The sequence below is a fragment of the Marmota monax genome, unplaced genomic scaffold (genome assembly GCF_021218885.2).
Source record: "Marmota monax isolate L192 unplaced genomic scaffold, Marmota_monax_Labrador192_F-V1.1 WCK01_AAM20220418_F8-fsc00148, whole genome shotgun sequence".
NCBI classification, from domain to species: domain Eukaryota; kingdom Metazoa; phylum Chordata; class Mammalia; order Rodentia; family Sciuridae; genus Marmota; species Marmota monax.
The window spans coordinates 1516033-1534748 of NW_026693034.1; the positions used below are offsets into that span (position 1 = coordinate 1516033).

Consider the following 18716-nt stretch of genomic DNA (forward strand, 5'->3'; position numbering starts at 1 on the left):
GAAATGTCTATAAATGTTGACGAGATGGAGTGAGTTGGTGGTACGCAGTTCAGCTGTGCACACTGACATCCTGCCAGCCGGGCTTGCCAATTACTGATCAGGAGTATTAAAGTCTCCAATTATCAAAGTAGATTCATTTGTTTATTCTTGCATTCCTATCAGTATGTATTTTGACTTTTTTCATTTGGTCACATATCAAAGATTGTTATGTCTTCTTGGAGAATTGACTCCTTTATCGTAATATAATACCCCTCTTTATCCCTGAATATATCCTTATTTTGAAGTCTGCTTTGTGTGAAGCTAATGTAACCACTAAGACTTCTTGGGATTAGTATTAGCACGGTAACCCTACTTATCTCTTTTCTTCTAATATAGCTATATCTTTAGAGTTAAAGGGTTTCTTGTGGAGAACACATATGATGTATGTGGGTCTTGTGGGGTTTTTTTTACCCATTCTTGTCTCTCTCTCTCTCTTGTGTGTGCACGCACCTCCCTGGAGATGGAACCCAGGGGGCCTCATGCATGCTAGGCAAGCATTCTGCCACTGAGCCCCATCCCCAGCCCTTCCTTATATTTTATTTAGAGACAGGGTCTTGCTGAGTTGCTCAGGGCCTCAATAAGTTGCTGCAGCTGGCTTTGAGTTCATGATCCTCCTGCCTCAGCCTCCCAGGCCACTGGAATTACCAGTGTGTTCTGCCTCACCCAGCTCTGTCAGTCTCTTTTAATTGATAGATTTAGACCATTCATATTTAAAGTGATTAGTGATTATTGGATTTGTGATTTTTCTATCATTGTACTCTTTCAGTGGTGTTTGTTTTGGTTTTTTAACTTCTTTGTCTTCTGATTTTTTTGTTGTCCTTGTTTTTAGTTTGCTGGGTTTTTTTGTTTGTTTCTGCAGCACTGGGGATTAAACCCAGGGCCTCACACATCTAGGCAAGCACTCCGCCACTGATTTCTTCTCCCCATCCCTCTTCTTTGGTTTTCATTGAAGATTTTATGCTCCATTTTCTCCCCTCTTCATGTAATCTCAATTATACTTTTAAAATGTTTTTACTACAATTTACAGTTAGTCTATGTCCACTCTCAGATAATACTATACTTCTGCAGGTCCAGATGCCCCTCAGTTTACAATGAGCTATATCCTGATTAATCCGTCATACTTGAAGATGACCATTAAGTCAAAATGCATTTAAAACACCTAACCTATTGAACATCGGAGCTTAGCAACGCGGCGCACTGTAGAGTATCAGTTGTCCCCCCTCATAGTCACGTAGCTGGCTGGAAGCCCTGGCCACTGCCACTGCCCAGCGTCACAGGAAAGAATCATCATACCATGCATCACTAGCCCAGGAAAAGATCAAGATGAAAACTCAAAGTATAGTTTCTACTGAAAGCATATCACTTTTACACCATTGTAAAAATCAAAAAATCCTAAGTTGGAGACCATCTGTGCCTAATTATAGGAGATTAGCAATTCTTTCCTCCCCTTGTTGCGCATTCAGTTATTAAATGAGTTAATAGTAAAAGGTTTTATTTATCTTAGTTCAATCCTTTTTCTCTCTGTTGTCTTACTGGGGATTCCACTCAGCCCTGGAGCATGCAGCGCAAGCATGTTGCCATTGAGCTGGGCCTATGCCCAACCCCTGCTTTTTCTTTTTGTTTCATTTTGAGGCAGGGTCTTGCTAAATTGCTGAGGCTGGCCTTGAACTTGGATCCTCCTGCCTCAACCTCCCGAGTCGCTGGGATTTCAGGGGTGCACTACCATGCACAGCTGTTTATTCCTTCTTGAATGGTCTTCCTTTATGTAGATCCGTGTTTTTGACCATGTGATTTTGTCTAAAGAACCTACTTTAACATTCAAGTATTTCTTTTTGTTTTTGGTATTCTACAGTTTGAATATAATATGCTGATGTCAGAATTTTAGTGTTTATCTTGTGTTCTCTGAGCTTTCTGGATTTCTCTGACATTATAATCAAATGTGTTTTTTTTCCTGTTCTTTTTTCTCTGTCTGGTTTTTCTACTATGGGTATGTCACATCTTTTGTAACTGTCCATTCTTCTTGTATATTGTTCCCCTTTTCTCATTCTTTTTTTCTCTTTGTATCTCAGCCTGGTGAGATTCCACCGACAAGATCTTCAAGCTCATCAATTCCTTCCTCAGCCCTGTCCAGTCCATGGGAGAGCCAGGCATTCTCCGTTTCTCTGGTTTCTAGCATTTCCTGTTGGTCCTTCATCAGCATTTCCATCTCTGCCTATGTGGACATCTGTTCTTGCCGGGTGTCTGCTTTCCTAGTAGTGCCCTTAGGATCTTCATCATGGCTGTCCCAAGTTTTCAGTCTTATTCCAAAATCTGTGCTGTGACCGAGTTTGGTTCTGATGCTTGCTGTGTCTCCTCAGGTTCTTTTTCTTCGCATGCCTGTTGGAAGGTGAACGTGCTGGATCAGGTCACTGGGTGGGTCAGTGCCTTCAGTGCTGGGATGTGTTTTCTGGCCAGGGTGTACGTCATGTTCTATGTGCCTGTAGCTCTGCCTGCACCAGGGGCTCCAGTTTTCCTCCAGTGTCCCTGTTTGTGACTCCTCTGTTTTTTGTGGTTTCTCTAGAAAATTCTATTCAGTGGAGTCTGCCCTGGAGCCCTGGGGTGGTGGTGAAATACTGGGAACAGGAAGTGTAGCTCTGCTATCTCAGGTTAATCTTGGTTGTTGTGTTTTGTGTGTTTCCTGGCTACCTGGGATCTGATCTTTGGAAGAGTTTCTCAGCCTTTTTGGCCCTCCCCTCAGAGAGGAAGACTCAGGGGGCTGGAGTGAGCCATCGCTCTCCCCCAGGTCAGATGAAGCATTAATAAAGCCGTGTCCCTCCAGTGTCCCTCGAGGGCTGGCCTTGCTCACCCAGCACAGAACAGGACTCTAGGCTTATTTAAGGGCGGTGACATTTTCCCTCACCATTGCCAAAGGGAAATTGTTTCCAGTCTTCACAGTAAGAACCTGATGCGGCTCCTAGAGGAGGGGACCAGGGACCGAGCTCTGGAGTTCCTACCTCAGCTCCACACTAAGCCAGCCACTCATCCCTGAGATTCCCCCCAGGGTGGCTCCTGCACTGGCTTTTTTTTTTTTAAGCACTACTGGGGTTGAACCCAGGGACATTCTCTCTCTGAGCTACTTCCCCAGACCTTAGTATTTTATTTTGAGACAGGGTCTCACCCAGCTGCCCAGGCTGGCCTCAAACTGGGATGCACCTGCCTCAGCTGAGGGTCTAGGATCACAGCCTCCCTGGCCCACACGGCTCCTCACACTGCCTTCTGCTCCCAGGAAACTGAGTCCTTGACCAACCTCCTCTCCACTCTTCTGGGTCAGCCTGCCAACCTGTCAGCTCAATTCTCTGATGAACCTAAAGAGTTGTTGTTTCTCAGTTTATGTCGCTGGGATTGGGGGGGGGGGGGGTTGTTCTGTTTGAGATGGGGTCTCACAGTTTGGCCCAAGCTGGCCTTGAACTCCTGAGCTTGAGGGATCTTCCTGCGGCAGCCTCCGCAGGATCTTCCTGCGGCAGCTCAACTACAGGCACAGACCCCTGCACCAGGCTCTTTGCTGGAATCTTCTGGAACAATCTTTTGCTTGTTTTGTTTTGTGAGTAAGGGAGGGATAACCTCCAAGCCCTTTACCTGTCGGAGCAGAACCCAGAATTGCCTATTCAGTAATCAACAGTAGCCAGAATATGTACTCTCCAATGGATAAATTCTGATAAATACAGTTTATAAAACAGGAGAAAGGTCAGTCCTTAAGGGTGGACTGTTATGAATTCTGTTTAATATAGCAAAATGCAGTGAGGTGGAGGAAAGCCTTTAAGTGTCTTTTCTTACATGATAGATTGACAGTTTTCCTTTGGAACCCAGGGGATAGGCGAAGAAAGGAACCGAGAGGAGAAGTAAGAGCCAAGCTTAGGTGAAGTAGGTGTCTGTTTCTCCTTTGTTCCGTACTTTTTAAGCATTATTCTGAAACATTTGAGCGTACAAAGATTATACATATGTGTAAGATACAAAATGAAAAAGAAGGGTTGGGGCTGGGGCTCAGTTTAGTTTAGTTTTTTTAGTTTTTTTTTTTTTTTTTTTTTTTTTTTAATGTGGTGCTAGGATTTGAGCCCAGTGCCTCAAGCATGCAAGGCAAGCGCTCTACCGCTGGGGCTGGGGCTCAGTGGTAGAGCGCTTGCCTCACATGTGTGAGACACTGGGTTCGATTCTCAGCACCTCATATAAATAAAAAATAAAGGTCTATCAGTAACTAAAATGAATAAAATAAATATTTAAAAAAAATCATTGTCTCCAAAAATAAATAAGCAAATACTGCAAAAAGAATTGGTATTGTAAGCCTGAATCAAAAATGCCAAGGTGGGTTGTGGCTCAGTGGTTAAGTGCCCCTAGGCTCAATCCCCTGTACCAAAATACAAAAAATAAATAAATAATGCCGAATGGTAGGCCAACACTCAGGAGCTCAAGATCGTAACTTTGAAATGTCTGGTCTTTGTGATTGGATTCAGATTATGGTTTTTTGTATGTTTGTTTGGTACCAGGGATTGAACCCAGGGGTGCTTTACCACTAAACCACATCTGCAGCCATTTTTATATTTTATTTAGAGACAAAGTCTCACTGAGTTAGTTGCTTAGGGCCTTGCTACGTTTCTGAGGCTGGTTTTGAACTTACAATCCTCCTGCCTCAGCCTCCCAAAACACTGGGATTTCAGGCGAGCACCACAGCACCCGGCAGGTTATACTCCCGTAGCTGGAATGTTGTCTGGCTAATTTTGTGTCCACTGAATATCAAATGTGGGCATACAAGCATTCATTTCCTCTTGTTTTTATGTAAATATGGTTGTCCAGTAAAGGGGTCATGTGATTTCTACACCGCAGGTAATTATTTTTTTCTACTGTTGCTAACAAGCAATTTGTGGGAGAAAACTTCCAAATTATGCAACTATCTTGTTTCCTCATCAATATTTGTACCCTCTACTTAGCACCTATTAGTGACTTTGGCCCCAGCCAGTCTTCACTGCTGCATGGTGACTTCTCAGTTCTGACCCTCCCTCCTCCCTTACTGATGGCCGCTGGGCCGCACCTCCTTGTCTGCCCTGTTTGTTTGATCCATTGTCACCGTGGACCTGTGGACTCCTAGAATCTTCAACAATTTATTATTTATTATTGCCCTTCACTATTTTGGTGCTCAAACTGCCCCATATTTGACCAGTACCCGTTCCTTGTGAAAGACGTTTATTAGAGCTGGAATTCTAACATGAGCAGTAACATGTAGTGGGTTAAGTCAGAAGGAGACCTTTGGAGGAACGTGCAATGAGTGTCACCCTGTGCCCGGTGTGGCATTGTCCCTGCATTCACTTCCCTTACCTGCACAGCACATGAGCTGCTGGCCTGCACAGGGACAGAGCCACTGTTAGAGGGGCCGAGCCCCCCATGTGGTCACTAATCTGCCTGTGTGCTAATTCCACACCGGGGGCCTCTGACCTCAGCTGCACACTTGCCAACTTCCATGTATTTGCTCTTCACTTCTATTATATTTTCTCCTGATCATGTTTGATATTTGGAAAATCATCAGAAAGATTCTGTTCTTTTCCAGTGACATTTTTGATCCGTCTTGCTTTACTCCGCACAGCGTTACTTCAGGCCAGTAGGAGGCTGGCCTGCCTCGGTTACTGAACAGTCTCATTCCACTTGTAGTAACACGTAGGAAGTGGCACGTGACTCAGCTACTACTCTGCTTTCTGGAAATAATGAGTGTTCAGAGCACCCGTGATCAGATATAAATGGAAAGTGTCTTTCTCCCGGCCTACGCGTTCCGCACATGTTCCCTGCTGCTCGGGTCCTTCGGCAGTCTCCATCTGGCTCCTGAAATTTTTACAATTTTTAAATTGGTGAAGAATTGTATAGTCAAAAATATGCTAATAGTCCAGTGGGTGGTGGGGGCTGTAGCTCTGTGTCTGAGCGCTTGCCCAGCATGTGCCAGGCCCTGAGTTTGATCCCTGGCACCTCAAAAAGAAGAAAAATTCAAAGACCCATATTGCAAATGAAAACTTTCTATGCTTATGCCAATAGTATCCTTTAAATTTTGTTATTTAGCATTTAAAATCCATACTGCCTATTGGCCAGATGCATCTTTTTTTGTTGTTGTTATTTGTTTGTTTGTACCGGAGATTGAACTCGGAGTGCTTAATCATGGAGCCACAACCCCAGCCTTTCTATTTTTTGAGACAGGGTCTCACTAAGTTGCTGAGGCTAGCCTTGACTTTGCAATCCTCCTGTCTCGGCCTCCCCATCACTGAGTTTATAGGTGTGTGCTACAACACTCCACCGAATATATATTTTTATATAGTATTATTTAAAGTGTTGAACATATTTGTTCATGGTTTCCAATAAGAGTATATCCCTATTGTTTGTATGAATTTTTTGAAAACTTGATGGTAGGTATTGTATTTTGAGTTCATGATTTTGAAGTACATATATATTAAATCTAAATTCTTTGAGCCGGGAGTACAGATCAGAGGTAGAGAGACCCTGGGTTCCATCCCCAGCACACGGAATTTTTTTTTTTAGTTAAAAAAAAAATTATAGATTCCTTTAATATTGTCAGTTAAGAACACAGTACGTGCAGACTGAATCGCAGGACTATAATCACTGTGAGTTTCTCCCCACCTGGAAGGGAGGTGTGGAGGGCTGGGGCGGGGCATGGCGGCCTCCTGTCGGGGCACGCGCACTTAGTTCTGCTCTATTTGAATCTGGGTTGTGCTTTCTCCACTCCACCCTCCAGTGTTTTCAGGGTTTGGTTTCTTTCTTTTTTTTTCCTTCTCACTTGTGATTTATGAAGAAGTAGGTTCACAGGACTCAGAGCAAAGGCCTGGGGGGGGGCGGGGCATGACTTTCAAACACAAAGCAACACTCACTGAATCCAAGACTAGATCTGCAGATCAAACATAAACACAGTTTTTCATCTTGTTTTCAAAATACACTTGAGCAGCTTGCACAATCCTAGCCAAGGTGTGTGTCATCCCTTTCATGACCGAGGAGTCGGTGGCTGCCACTGTGGGGCCAGGGACGGGAGTAACAAGGCCCGGGTTCCCTGCCTGCCCGCCGTGAATGGACAGGTTCACTAGCCTGAGCCTCAGTGTGAGGAGCAGGGCGGGGTGGCCCGCAGGGCCAGAGCACCAGGGTCACCCAGCGCCTGTCCTCAGGAGTGTCCTGGCCGCACATTGCGCACTCCTCAAGTCCTCAGTACACTGGGTTGTGGAAACAAAGTCACAGAGAACAAAGACTGTGGCTGCCGAACTTCAGCCTGGGTGGCTCTCATGATTTAAGCCAAATTATTTTTCGGCATTTTTTTTTTCTCAGTGACTCTAACTTGCCAAAGATAGAGTACTTAATCTTCAGATAATTGAAGTGAATTTTGTTTGTGTTTCATCTTTAACAAGGACTTAGTTGTTCAGGGGGTTAAAAGAGATGTAAAAGAAACTCAGAGTATTTTAATACATAAGATGACTAAATGATGATCAAACGGCACATGAATGTCCTCATGTTCTCGGCCACAGAAGGCTCCTTTTGCAAAGAATCCCCTCTGTTTTTTCATAGTTTTGGGAGGGAAAGCATGAAAGACGCAGGAGGGAAAGCTGGTGAACTGGGCGGTGGCACCCTGAGGGCTGGGGATGGCTGAGCTCTGGCTCGAGTCTGTCTGGCAGGTTGTCCTGTTTGACTTCCTAGAATCACAGAGCTGAGGGAAGGGGCTATTTTGTGACTTCACAGTGTGTGACCTCCCCGGTTATGTACCAGTAGGCAATGCTCTGTCCTACCACCTGCAGAGGTTAGGGACATTGCTCATGGAGGATTCAGTTGTTGCTCAGAGCTGGTTTGTCTGGGACACCAGGAGAACCGGGGAGCAACCTGTTGTACCTGTATTTTGGAAAGATCCCTGGCCCCTGTGAAGAAGGTGATCCCTAAGAGAACACGGGGTCAAGGTGGGGGTGTCCACAGAGATAAGGCCTGAGCCGGGCTTGGGTACAGGGGAGGCAGGAAAGGACCTTAAAGAGTCAGCTGGCAGCACCCTGTGGGGACGGGGAGATTCCTCCCCTTACTGCTGGTTGAACAGACTCAGTGAGCGGGTGTCCATGATATCACCTGTCCTTCCCACATGTCCTCTCCCTGGCAGGAAGGAGATAGGAGCCTGGGAAGGGCCGGCACAGCTGTTGCCCAAGGAAGCACGGTGAGGGAGGGCATATCTTCCCTAGAGGCAGCCACATGGAGGCACCATGTGCCCAGCAGCAGGCCTCGGCCCTGAGTAAGACACAGGCAAGTGGCAGCCCTCGTGGCTGGCTGGCAGAGCTGGGGCGAGGAGATGAAGGGCGGGGGCGACTTAACCTACACACCTGTCCAGTCTGAGGTGCCTCGGGGGTGTCCAGGCGGAGGTGGGAATTCTGAGTCAGAGGGTGAGGGGAAGTCAGCTGTCTTGAATGCTCCTGGATGGCAGCGAGAGCCACTTGTGCAGAGTCACAGCTGAGGCCACAGTCTTTCCCTGAGTCCCACCACAGTCCTCGTTTTTACCCTTCCCCGGAGTCATTCAGCTCACCACGGGGTTCTTTTTACTTATGCGCGACACTAGAATTCACTTTGGTATAATATACAAGCATGGCATATATCTTATTCTAATTAGAACCCCAATCTTATGGCTGTACATGATGGTGGGTGCACTCGGGTGTATTCATGTAAGTTCATGGGAAAAGTATATTGGGCTCACACTCCACTGTCTTTTCTGTTCCTAACCCCGTTGGCTTCCCCTCATTCCCGTTTGTCTAATCTACTGAATATCTGCTCTCCCCCTGTCCCCCGTTTTGGTGGTTATCTTCCACATGGCAGCAAAGACACTCAACCTTTGGCTTGGGGGACTGGCTTGTTTTGCGCAGTCTGCTGGTCCTCAGACCCTTCCATTTACATGGAAGGTCATAAAGTCACCCTCTGCCTGGCTGAGTGACACTCCTGTGTACGTTCTAACCTGGCCACTGAACTGTGGGGTCAGCCATCCTGTTGTCTGGCTCGGTGTGGTTCTGAATGATTCTGTGTCAGGTATTGGATGCACTTGGTTCCTGGAGACAGGTCGGCAGAGAGAGCCTGTCACTCACTCTTGTCAGAGGAAAGTGGCAAAACATCAACATGCTGCTACCAACTGCAAGAGACGAGCTCCGCAAACTGTGTGGTCAGACCGCTGCTCTCTGCAGTGAGGCTCTTTGTCCTAGAACATTCTTTCTGTCATGTGACTGCCCCTGTTTCAGAGAAGTGATGTCATCCTGGGAGACCTGGGGCTGAGCGCGGTCCTGGCTGCAGTTACCCCTGGCACTCATATTTTCCTGAACAATACAAGAACTACAGCGGGAGGGGAGGGAATAGCCACTTTCTCGTATTACTGGCAAATAATCAGATTACTCCGGAGGTCAGATAAAAATAACTAATTTGTTCCTATAGTTAGTTCCTGTGATGACCGAGGTAATCTTCTGTAAGAAAATTTCAAAATTAATCAGATCTAGGTTCTGGCTTAGGAAATGAGTAAAATAGAACAATGTGGATTTGAAGACAGTGGGCTCTGGATGTTGTGAAGAAAGTCTGCCCCCAGCCGGCCCTCCTGGGACCCCCTGGGGACCATGGCCCTGCTGTGCTTCCTCCCACCCCTGTGCGCCCTTTGTATCTGTGCGGAGGGTGCGCTGGCTTCGGCTAATGGGTCTGGTTTTGTCCGCAGGCCACGTCCTCATAGAGATCTCCATCACCCACAAGAAGCTCAACGAGACTCTTGATGAGAATGTATGTGGATGTCTTCATATTTGCAAAATATGTTCATTTTATTTTTAAATTTTATTTTGCCTAAAATCACAAATCTGGTGTGGACTTTTTATTCCCTTTTGTTAACAGTTCAAAAAATTCCATAAAGAGATTATCCACGAGCTGGAAAAGAAAACAGAACTGGATGTAAAATACATGAACGTGAGTAGGGTGGTCACCCTCTCCCACCCCGGGGTCTGACCTCGTGGCCCCAGAACTTTCCCTATTGCTCGGTCAGCAGCCAGTGGGGTGAGGGTGGCCTTGATATAGGCCTGGCGTTGATATGGGTCTGGCTGCATAAAACCAGCAAGCCCTTTGGGCTGAGTAGGCCCAGTTTTGCCACCACGCGGGATCTGCATTAAAAGAAGCATAGAAGAAAAAATATGGAAGAAATCACAGTGCCCTGGAGAGCAGGGGTCTCAGAGGGTGCTTCTCTGTGACAGGGCCACTACATCGTGTCCTGCAGCCGGTGCTTTCACAGACCAGTGGTTGAGGGCATGAGTTATGCGTGGGAGGGTGCCAGAAGCCTGTCCTGTGGGTGCCTCTTGCCTGTCACCCAGGATCGTCCATTTCAGTGGTTTTCTGGGCTCTTTCCATTTGGTCCCCCGCCGCAGTGCATGGGCTCTCCCCATCTTTCATTTCTGCTCTAGAATGCTTGCTTGCTTTTGCCACCCCGAGTCCCCTTTCTTCTTACCAAGACCCCATGTGGCAGTAAGTGATACAGGTTACCCCCAAATCATGCCCACCCATCCACCCACCCTACCGCCCGTGTCCTCATGAGGCCTGTGGCCTGCACAGTGCTTTGCTGTGCACTGCTGGAGAGACCACAAGGCCTGACACAACCGTTCAGGCACATTTAATTCTGAGCCTTTTGTGTACATTATCTGATTTTAGTCCCTACAAACACCCCATAACGTACATGCAGCTTAGTAGAAGGAAGGTATGGATTTTGGAGAAATTAATTGCTGAGATCACACAGGCAATGAGAGTGTAACCTGGGTCTATGAGGCTCCGACACTAAGTTCTTAAATACTCTATTGCTGGACATGGTGGGTGCAGCCTATAATCCCAGCAGCTCAGGAGGCTGAGGCAGGAGGATCGCAAGTTCAAAGCCAGTCTCAGCAACTTAGCGAGGTCTAAGCAACTCTGTGAGACCCTGTTTCTAAATACAAAATAGGGCTGGCGATGTGGCTCAGTGGTAGAGCGCTCCTGAGTTCAGTCTCCGGTGTATACACACACACAGACAAATCCACTCTGTTACACAGGACCCCCAAAAAGCCACAGGCAATTTCATTTGTTCATTCCGTCTCTTGTAGGTTGACTCAAAAAACAGGAACATGTGATTGAGTTTATGTAATCACTAAAACACATACTTACCACCCAGTGTCCAAAAACCTTTGAGGAAAAGGAAGAATAAAAGAGACTGTTGTTCCTGGAGAGCTGCCCTTGTGGTCAAGGGCCCTCGTACAAGCAGGGGACGTGAGAACAGACGACCCCAACGTGTTCAAGATGAATGGGGGGATCTGTGTGAAGTGTGGGTGTGAGGGTGTTAGAGTTGCAGTGAGCCACACAATGATGCGTGAGCAAAAAATGGTCACGCGTGGTGCCTCAGTTAAATAAGCACAACATTTAATTTACAGGCAACTCTAAAAAGATACCAAGCAGAACACAGGAATAAATTAGACTCTTTGGAGAAATCTCAAGCTGAGTTGAAGAAGATCAGAAGGAAAAGTCAAGGAGGACGAAATGCACTAAAATACGAACACAAAGAGATCGAGGTGAGCTTTTCCTCGGTGTTTGCTTTTGCTGTAGGGTATTGTTTGTACACTGTACGGGGAGGCGGGGCTGTGCCTACTCACTGCTGTGCTACTGCTGTAGTTAAAAGTAAGCATTATTTATTAAAAGTATTAAGAGCTGAAGACTGCAGAATTTTCCAGCGTCAAAAATGATTAGTCTGTGAGCTGGGTTTGGCACACGCCTGTCATCCCAACTACACTGAGGCAGGGGATCCAGGTTCAAGGCCAGTCTGAGCACTTTATTGAGAGCCTGCCTTAAAGTTTTAAAAAGAGCTGGGAATGTGGCTCCGTGGTAGAGCACATGCCTTGGGTTACATCTCCAGCACCTCAGAAAACAAGCAAGAAATATAACTGACTGGGTCAGGCATGGTAGCACATGCCTGTAATCCCAGCAACTCGGGAGGCTAAGGCCAGAGGATCAAGTTTGAGGCCAGCCTGGGCAACTTAGCAAGACCCTGTCTCAAAATAAAAAAAGGACTGGAGATGTAGCCCAGTGATGAAGAGCTCCTGGATTCAATCCCAGACTCAAAAAGTAATCCGTCCACAGCCACCTAAAAACATTAGCATTTCCCCCTGACGTGGTTAGGAGCAGGGGCCTCCTTGACTGGTATTGCTGTCCCCATTTAACACCCTACAGTGAGGGGAAGTGAAGTTTAGGTTAATCCTATGGTTGGCATTTGGAACCCGGGCTTAAACCTGGAGCTCTCTGGCTCCACAGTCCACAGTGCTCTCCAGTAGAACGCCGTCATCACGACCATATCTCTGGGGCACAAAGTAGTATTTTGTGCCCAGCGTCCTGTGGGAATATGAAACTCCTGGCCACTTCTTTCCACACGTGAGTCAAGGACCTTGATGATGGTATCTGCTCCAGTCAGATTCCAACTCTGCCCGTAGAAGGTCTGTCTGCATTTAGTGTTTATTCTGTTATCAAAATAAACTGAGCATAAAGATGACAGGAGATAAACGTCAGGCCATGCAGCTATCTGATGCCTTGTGTCATACTTTTATCGTTGTTGTTTATTTTCCTAGTACGTAGAGACTGTTACTTCTCGCCAGAGCGAAATCCAGAAATTCATTGCAGATGGCTGCAAAGAAGCTCTGCTTGAGGAGAAAAGGCGCTTCTGTTTTCTAGTGGACAAACACTGCAGCTTTGCAAATCACATACACTATTATCACTTACAGGTGAGTGTGTGGGCAGATCGCAGTAAGTGTACCAGCATAGGCAGATGCCCTGGATGCTCTCCCTTCTGGGTAGGCCCCCTATAAAGCAGTGGTAGCCTATTTGCCAATAAGAAGATTCAAAACAAAATTATTTTTTTGCCAATTTGAATGTGTAAACATATAAAAATACAGATATATTAACCATATGTCTACTTATAATATTTAGTAATCACCCATATTAAAATTCCTTATAATGCTTATTCATTGAGAAATGGCACCTTTTTTCTTTTCTCACCTACAAATTGATTTTTCGTACACTCTGATGGTCTGGAGTGTCAGTGTCTTTTTTTTCTCCCTTGTCCTGAGGATCAAATCCAGGGGCACTCGACCCCCGAACTATACCCTTAGCCCTTTTTATTTTGAACCAAGGTTTCACTAAGGTGCCCAGGCACAGCCTTGAACTTGCGATCCTCTTGCCTCAGCCTCCGTGAAGCTGGGATTACAGGTGTGCTCCTGTGCCAGTGTCTTGACCAGGGCCAGCCCCTGGGTGGTCTGAGATGCTTTTCTTGTAGACTTTGTGGGGATGGTCACTGGCAACTCTGCATCAGGCATGGACCCCCCATTCATACCCATCAGGACAGCTGGTCCCATTACTGTTCACTCATCTTCAAGGTGTTCATTCATGATCCCCTCAGCTGAGTGGTTGACTGACTTAGTTCCCTGCTCCTGATACGTGCAGCTGTGAGGTTAGAACCCAGGAGCTATTATACAACGTGCTAAATTTTCCTCCTCCTTCTATTTTTTTTTTAATTATGAATTCTCTGGGGCCTATGTACATATCCAAAACTAGCACTAATTGAGGTCAAATATCCACCATTGTTCATAATAAGGTAATTCAGAGAGTGCTCCACAGTAGGAGATGCTTTGCAAAAGCTTAAACATAAGTCAACTGTCCCTCTCTTTTGGGGGCAGTCTTGGCCTTATGTGTATATGTGCATATGTTACCTATTCTAAGAAGGTTTTGCAACTTGAAGAAATATTCAGCCAACTAATACATAAATACCTAAGATTTAAAATTGTGATAGCAAAAAACGAACTACTGTATTAAGTGTTTCCTTTTGTTAACCTTACACTACTTAGAGCAATGTTGAGGTAGCTTTAGAAACTTGTTTCCATGGCGAGGGCCTCGTCCTGCAGCAGGGTCATGCTGTGGAGAGCTGTAAGTGGCCCCGAAGCTCCCTTCCTCTGGCACAGCCCCACTGTGCCGTGAGGCAGCCTGGGCTGTTTTCAGGGAGCGCCGTTTATTGGCAAGCTCTTTCTTAGACTTAACCTTGGGTCCCTGCTATGCTTTGGAGTGGCACACACCAGTTCTGTTTCTGTACTAGAACTTCTTTGACTATCTGAAAACTGCTTTGTGACTTCCCTTATCACAGCCAAAGCATCCCAGTCTTTTTTGTGGCTTTGGATGAGGCAGGGCCAAGCTGCTGGTCCATTGTGTGGCACTGCCCCAGTTTGTCAAGGGAATAGTCAGAATGGGCTTTGTGGGGGGTCCTTGCGTCCCCAGGATATACATCAGCATCCCCAGCCACTCCCGATAAACCTAGAGTCTGCATAGGAACCATGCGATTGCCATGTTAAGTAGCTTCATGAAAGGCTCCTACTTCCCTTCTCTGGCCAGACTGCTGCCCTGGGAAAGGGCTCCACTGAGAGGCTTCCGGAGCCTCTGGGAGTCCCATTGCCAGAAGCAGAGTAGGCTTGAGGGAGCAGGAGGGCTGTCCCAGGCTCCGGGCTGCTCTGCCCACCTGTGCCTCTGGGCTGTCCCCGCTGCTCCATGAGGCCTTGCTTAGCCTGTGGGAGGGCACCCTTGGTGCTTCCACCACTCCCTGCCTGCAGTCCCTCCATCCCAGGCCAAAATCTGACTGACTTGTCAACATGTGCCTTGGTCTTCTCAAAGTCCAAGGGGTTCCTGGGCCTCTCACCAGCAACTGAGGAGTAGGAGGAAGGAGACGGTCATTGGTATTTCTGGGGCAACTCAGAAAATAGTGAGATTCATAGATTGCCCACCCCTGCCTCCTTTAGCATTTGAACTGATTCTTTCTTTGGGGGCAGGTGTTTTGTCATTTTTGTTTGTTGGTTGGTTTTGGTGCCTGTGCATGCCAAGCACGTGCTCTGCCACTGAGCGCACCCCAGCCCTGGGCGATTTCTACTTATTTGCCACCTCTGCATTAGGTGTGTGTTCACACTGAGGCAGCAGAGAAGTTCCTTGAGGGTGGAGTCTGCTGCCATCTCAGCAAATGAGAGCAGGTGCTCACAGATGCTTACCCCAAAATAACACCCCCAGTGGACTGGCCCAAAGGACCAGGGCTTCCTGAATTAAACTCGGAGCTCCCCCCTTCTGGTGGGAAGCCAGTGGTTCATTATCAGTGATGCCACGCGATGCGGTGTTGCCAGCTCTTCACACAGTGCACGTCTGTGTTTACTTTGTTTCTTTGGGATTTACAGTCTGCAGAATTACTCAATTCCAAACTGCCCAGGTGGCAGGAAACCTGTTGTGATGCCACCAAAGTGCCAGAGAAAATCATGAACATGATAGAAGAAATAAGGACTCCAGTCTCTACCCCTGTAGCCGGGACACCTCAGCCGTCACCCATGATTCAAAGAAGCAACATGGTAGGAATCGATCACTCTTCTCTATTTCAACTGCATGTTTACTGATATGATTTGGCTCAAAGGACCAGGGCTTCCTTTGTTGGTTGAAATCATGATCTCTCCTTGTCTACTTTTCTCAGCTTTTTTCCTTTACCTTCAGATTTGGAATTAGCTGTGCAAATGTGGAATACTATGTGTAGCACTTTTATCTCTGTTTTAAAATTTTATTGTTACTCTTTTTAATTGTAACGATTCCAGCTTTATAAGTTTATCCCCAGTGAAGAAAGTATAGGTATCTTGGAAAAGAGACTGAAAATCTCCTGTGCTATTGACCCAACGTCAGTCACTCGGGGAGGGGGGTATTCAAGGTAAGGAATTCAGGCTGTCTAGTTCCCTGGTGTTGGGACCTGGGCATGACAGCCTTCTTAGTTTTCACAAGCGTGTGTGGAGATCTGGATCCGAGGTGTCTGGACACAGGGATCCCCCACATTTGTTCATCTCCAGCCCCCAAAAATGATAGCCTCCTAGCCCCAGAACAGAACCCTGAGCACCTGCAAAAGTAAGAAATAGCGCCACGAGGAGCAGCAGCGCTGAGGAGTGAGAGAAGAGAGAAGGGCGGGATCAAGGTGCAGGGAATCAACATGGGAGGAGCCTCCTCCTGGCCCAGGCAGGGAGAGGCCCCTGCCAAGGGTAGAGCTGCTGCAGGAGCAGGGAGCAGAGCTACAGGAGACAGGACGTGGATCTCTATTCAGTCTCTTCCCTGGCCCCAAGTACAGGCCACAGGGCCTTTGGTCTACCCGACAGACAGCGTATCTGGACTCTGGGCGGGGGCGAGTGCCCCTGGAAGAACGTGCTACCTGCCCCCTCCCTCATTGTGGCACCGGTGGCAATGAGAACGGAACAAGTACAGACTAGCAGACCAGTGAAAAGAAGAGGGGCCAGCGGGGGCTCCTGGACACTGGGAAACCCACATCACGAAAGGAGGCACCAGAGTAAACCAGCAGGACCAACTGGGGTCACAGAGTCAGCGGAGGTGGAGGAAGCCATCAAGAACTACTGCTGGAAATCTTGGGAATTAAAAAGTGGATTATTATTTGTAGTTGAAATGATATGTCTTGGATTTGTTTCAAGATAATCCAGCGTGGTTTGGGAAGCAGGGCGAGGCACGAAGAAAGACAAGCCGTGAATTGGTCACCACTGAGACCAGGCCCTGGGCGAGGGAGGGTTGCCGTGCTGTTCAGTCCCACCTTTGCACGGTGTTTGAATTTTAGTTACATTTTTTTTCCTTCTCCCTTACCCCAAAATAACACCCCCAGTGGACGGCTCAGTAGCAGAGTAGAACTGCCTGGAAAACTAAGCCGAAGAGCTCTCCCAAACCCAGTACGGCAGTAACCAGAGGGCTTCACAAACAAGGGACCCAGGACAGATACACGCCAGCAGGTGCACTCACTGCCTCCTCACCGCCACTGCTTGGATTCCACAGGCTTTCAAGTCCAGCTTGTCTAAAACGTGCCTGATTTCTCTGCCTAACCCTGCTTGTCCCGTCTTCCCCAGCCAGTAAGAGGCAACTTGTCCTCAGCCACCAAAGCACTGCTCCTGTCTCTGTCCTCTGCACCAGCCTCTGTCAGCATATCCTCTTGTTTTGGCCTTCAAAGCCCAATTCAGGCCACTCATGGCTTCCCCGCGCCCCCTCACAATGTCCTCTCTTGGGGAGGCCTGCAGTGGCCCTGGGCCTGGTCTTCAGCACAGCAGCCAGAGGGATGAACACCTGCACAGATTTGAGCCAAGTTTCAGAATATTAAGGATACAGAGAAAATCCTAGAAAATTCCAGGGGGAAGAGAATACTTACAGAGAAAGGTGAATCCCATTGATACCAGATTTCTTTTAGCAAAACAAGATGATAGAATTTGGTGTAAGTACATTCAAAATTCTGTGGAAACATTATTTTAAATGTAGAATCCTATAACTAAGTAGCACTTTGAGGGGACCTAAAATACCTATAGAGAGAAAGCGGATCAATGAGTGGTCGCAGGGATGAGGGATGGAGAGTGGCTGCTGCCTTTTTTTTTTTTTTTTTAAGAGTAAATATTTTTTAAAAAACGTATGGAGGGGAAAAAAGAGGTATGGAGCATTGCCCTACAACTAAGAGAATTGGAGAAGAAGGTGGGATTTAAAACACGTGATACAAAACAGTTCTGGGACTCTTTATCGTTCCACTGTTATTCTAATATTAGACTAATATTTTTTTCCCACAGATTGGGAAAGATTACGACACCCTTTCTAACCATTCTCCAAAGATGCCCCCAGCTCCTTCAGCCAGAGCGTATACTAGTCCTCTGATTGATATGTTCAATAACCCAGCAACAGTTGCACAGAATTCAGAAAAGATAAATAATTCAACAGGTAAGATATTTGGTTTAATTTCCTTTCAGGTATCTTTTTAAATTTTTAAAAGTAATTTGTAAAATAAATATTTTGGCTAAATGTATTGGGAAGTAAAAAGGTAAATACTGAGCTGAGTAGAGTAGATACATCTGGCCCTAGCCTTGAGTAGCTCACATCTCAAAACAAATAAGGGTTAGACCATAGGACATCTTGATAAGTGACCCATTTCTGACACTAATTCTGAATGCTGATGGATGCTGGATAGAGTAAACATACTGCTGAGACGTGCTACATCTAAGAATGAGCCAGCTAGAATGCACCCAGCCTCACCCTGCGTTCCATATTTGGTGGCTGTTACAGTAAAATTTCCTTTTCAGTAAAACAAACTATAAAAGTTCACATGACAAAATTATGGTCATAAATCTTACCAATAGGCTTCATTTGAATTCTCCTCTGTATTCTCCATCATCTCTAACAGGGCACCTCAGACTTTCTGGAGACCTAAGTGTAACTGCTTAAATTTCTGAACCCATCACTGTAGTTCAGCACTCAGGACCAGTTTGACAATCAGGAAAAGCAGACGTCTCAGGCTGCTTCCCTGGTGGCCCCTCTCTTATGTGGTCATTGGCACCCAAGCCCTAGGGCCATGTTGTGGTGCCTGGCCCACGTGTGTGGGTGTTTCAGAGGCCCCAGCAGCAATCAAGTTGGGTGTTGAAGAGAACCTGCAGATTACAGATGCTTGCAGCTGCTGGCCAAAGATGAGAGATTCCCTAATGACAGTGAGGATTGCTTAGCAGGAAAAAATGATAGCCTGTGGTTAATTCCTTTCAAAGGAAGTACAGAATTGCACAAGATGTAAGGCACATGGCCAGACA

The 18716-nt window shown here is 46.7% G+C and overlaps 1 protein-coding gene across 2 annotated transcripts in view; it reads left to right on the forward strand.

Moving 5' to 3' along the window:
* The window catches only part of Baiap2l1 (BAR/IMD domain containing adaptor protein 2 like 1), a 96096-nt gene that overhangs the window by 60952 nt on the left and 16428 nt on the right, over positions 1 to 18716 (forward strand). For both annotated transcript variants that reach the window (XM_046453668.2, XM_046453669.2), the window contains 6 exons: positions 9770 to 9831; positions 9940 to 10011; positions 11490 to 11627; positions 12675 to 12827; positions 15309 to 15476; positions 17712 to 17859. In XM_046453668.2, the coding sequence (XP_046309624.1) occupies positions 9770 to 9831; positions 9940 to 10011; positions 11490 to 11627; positions 12675 to 12827; positions 15309 to 15476; positions 17712 to 17859 (741 nt within the window). The remainder of the gene's footprint in view (positions 1 to 9769; positions 9832 to 9939; positions 10012 to 11489; positions 11628 to 12674; positions 12828 to 15308; positions 15477 to 17711; positions 17860 to 18716) is intronic.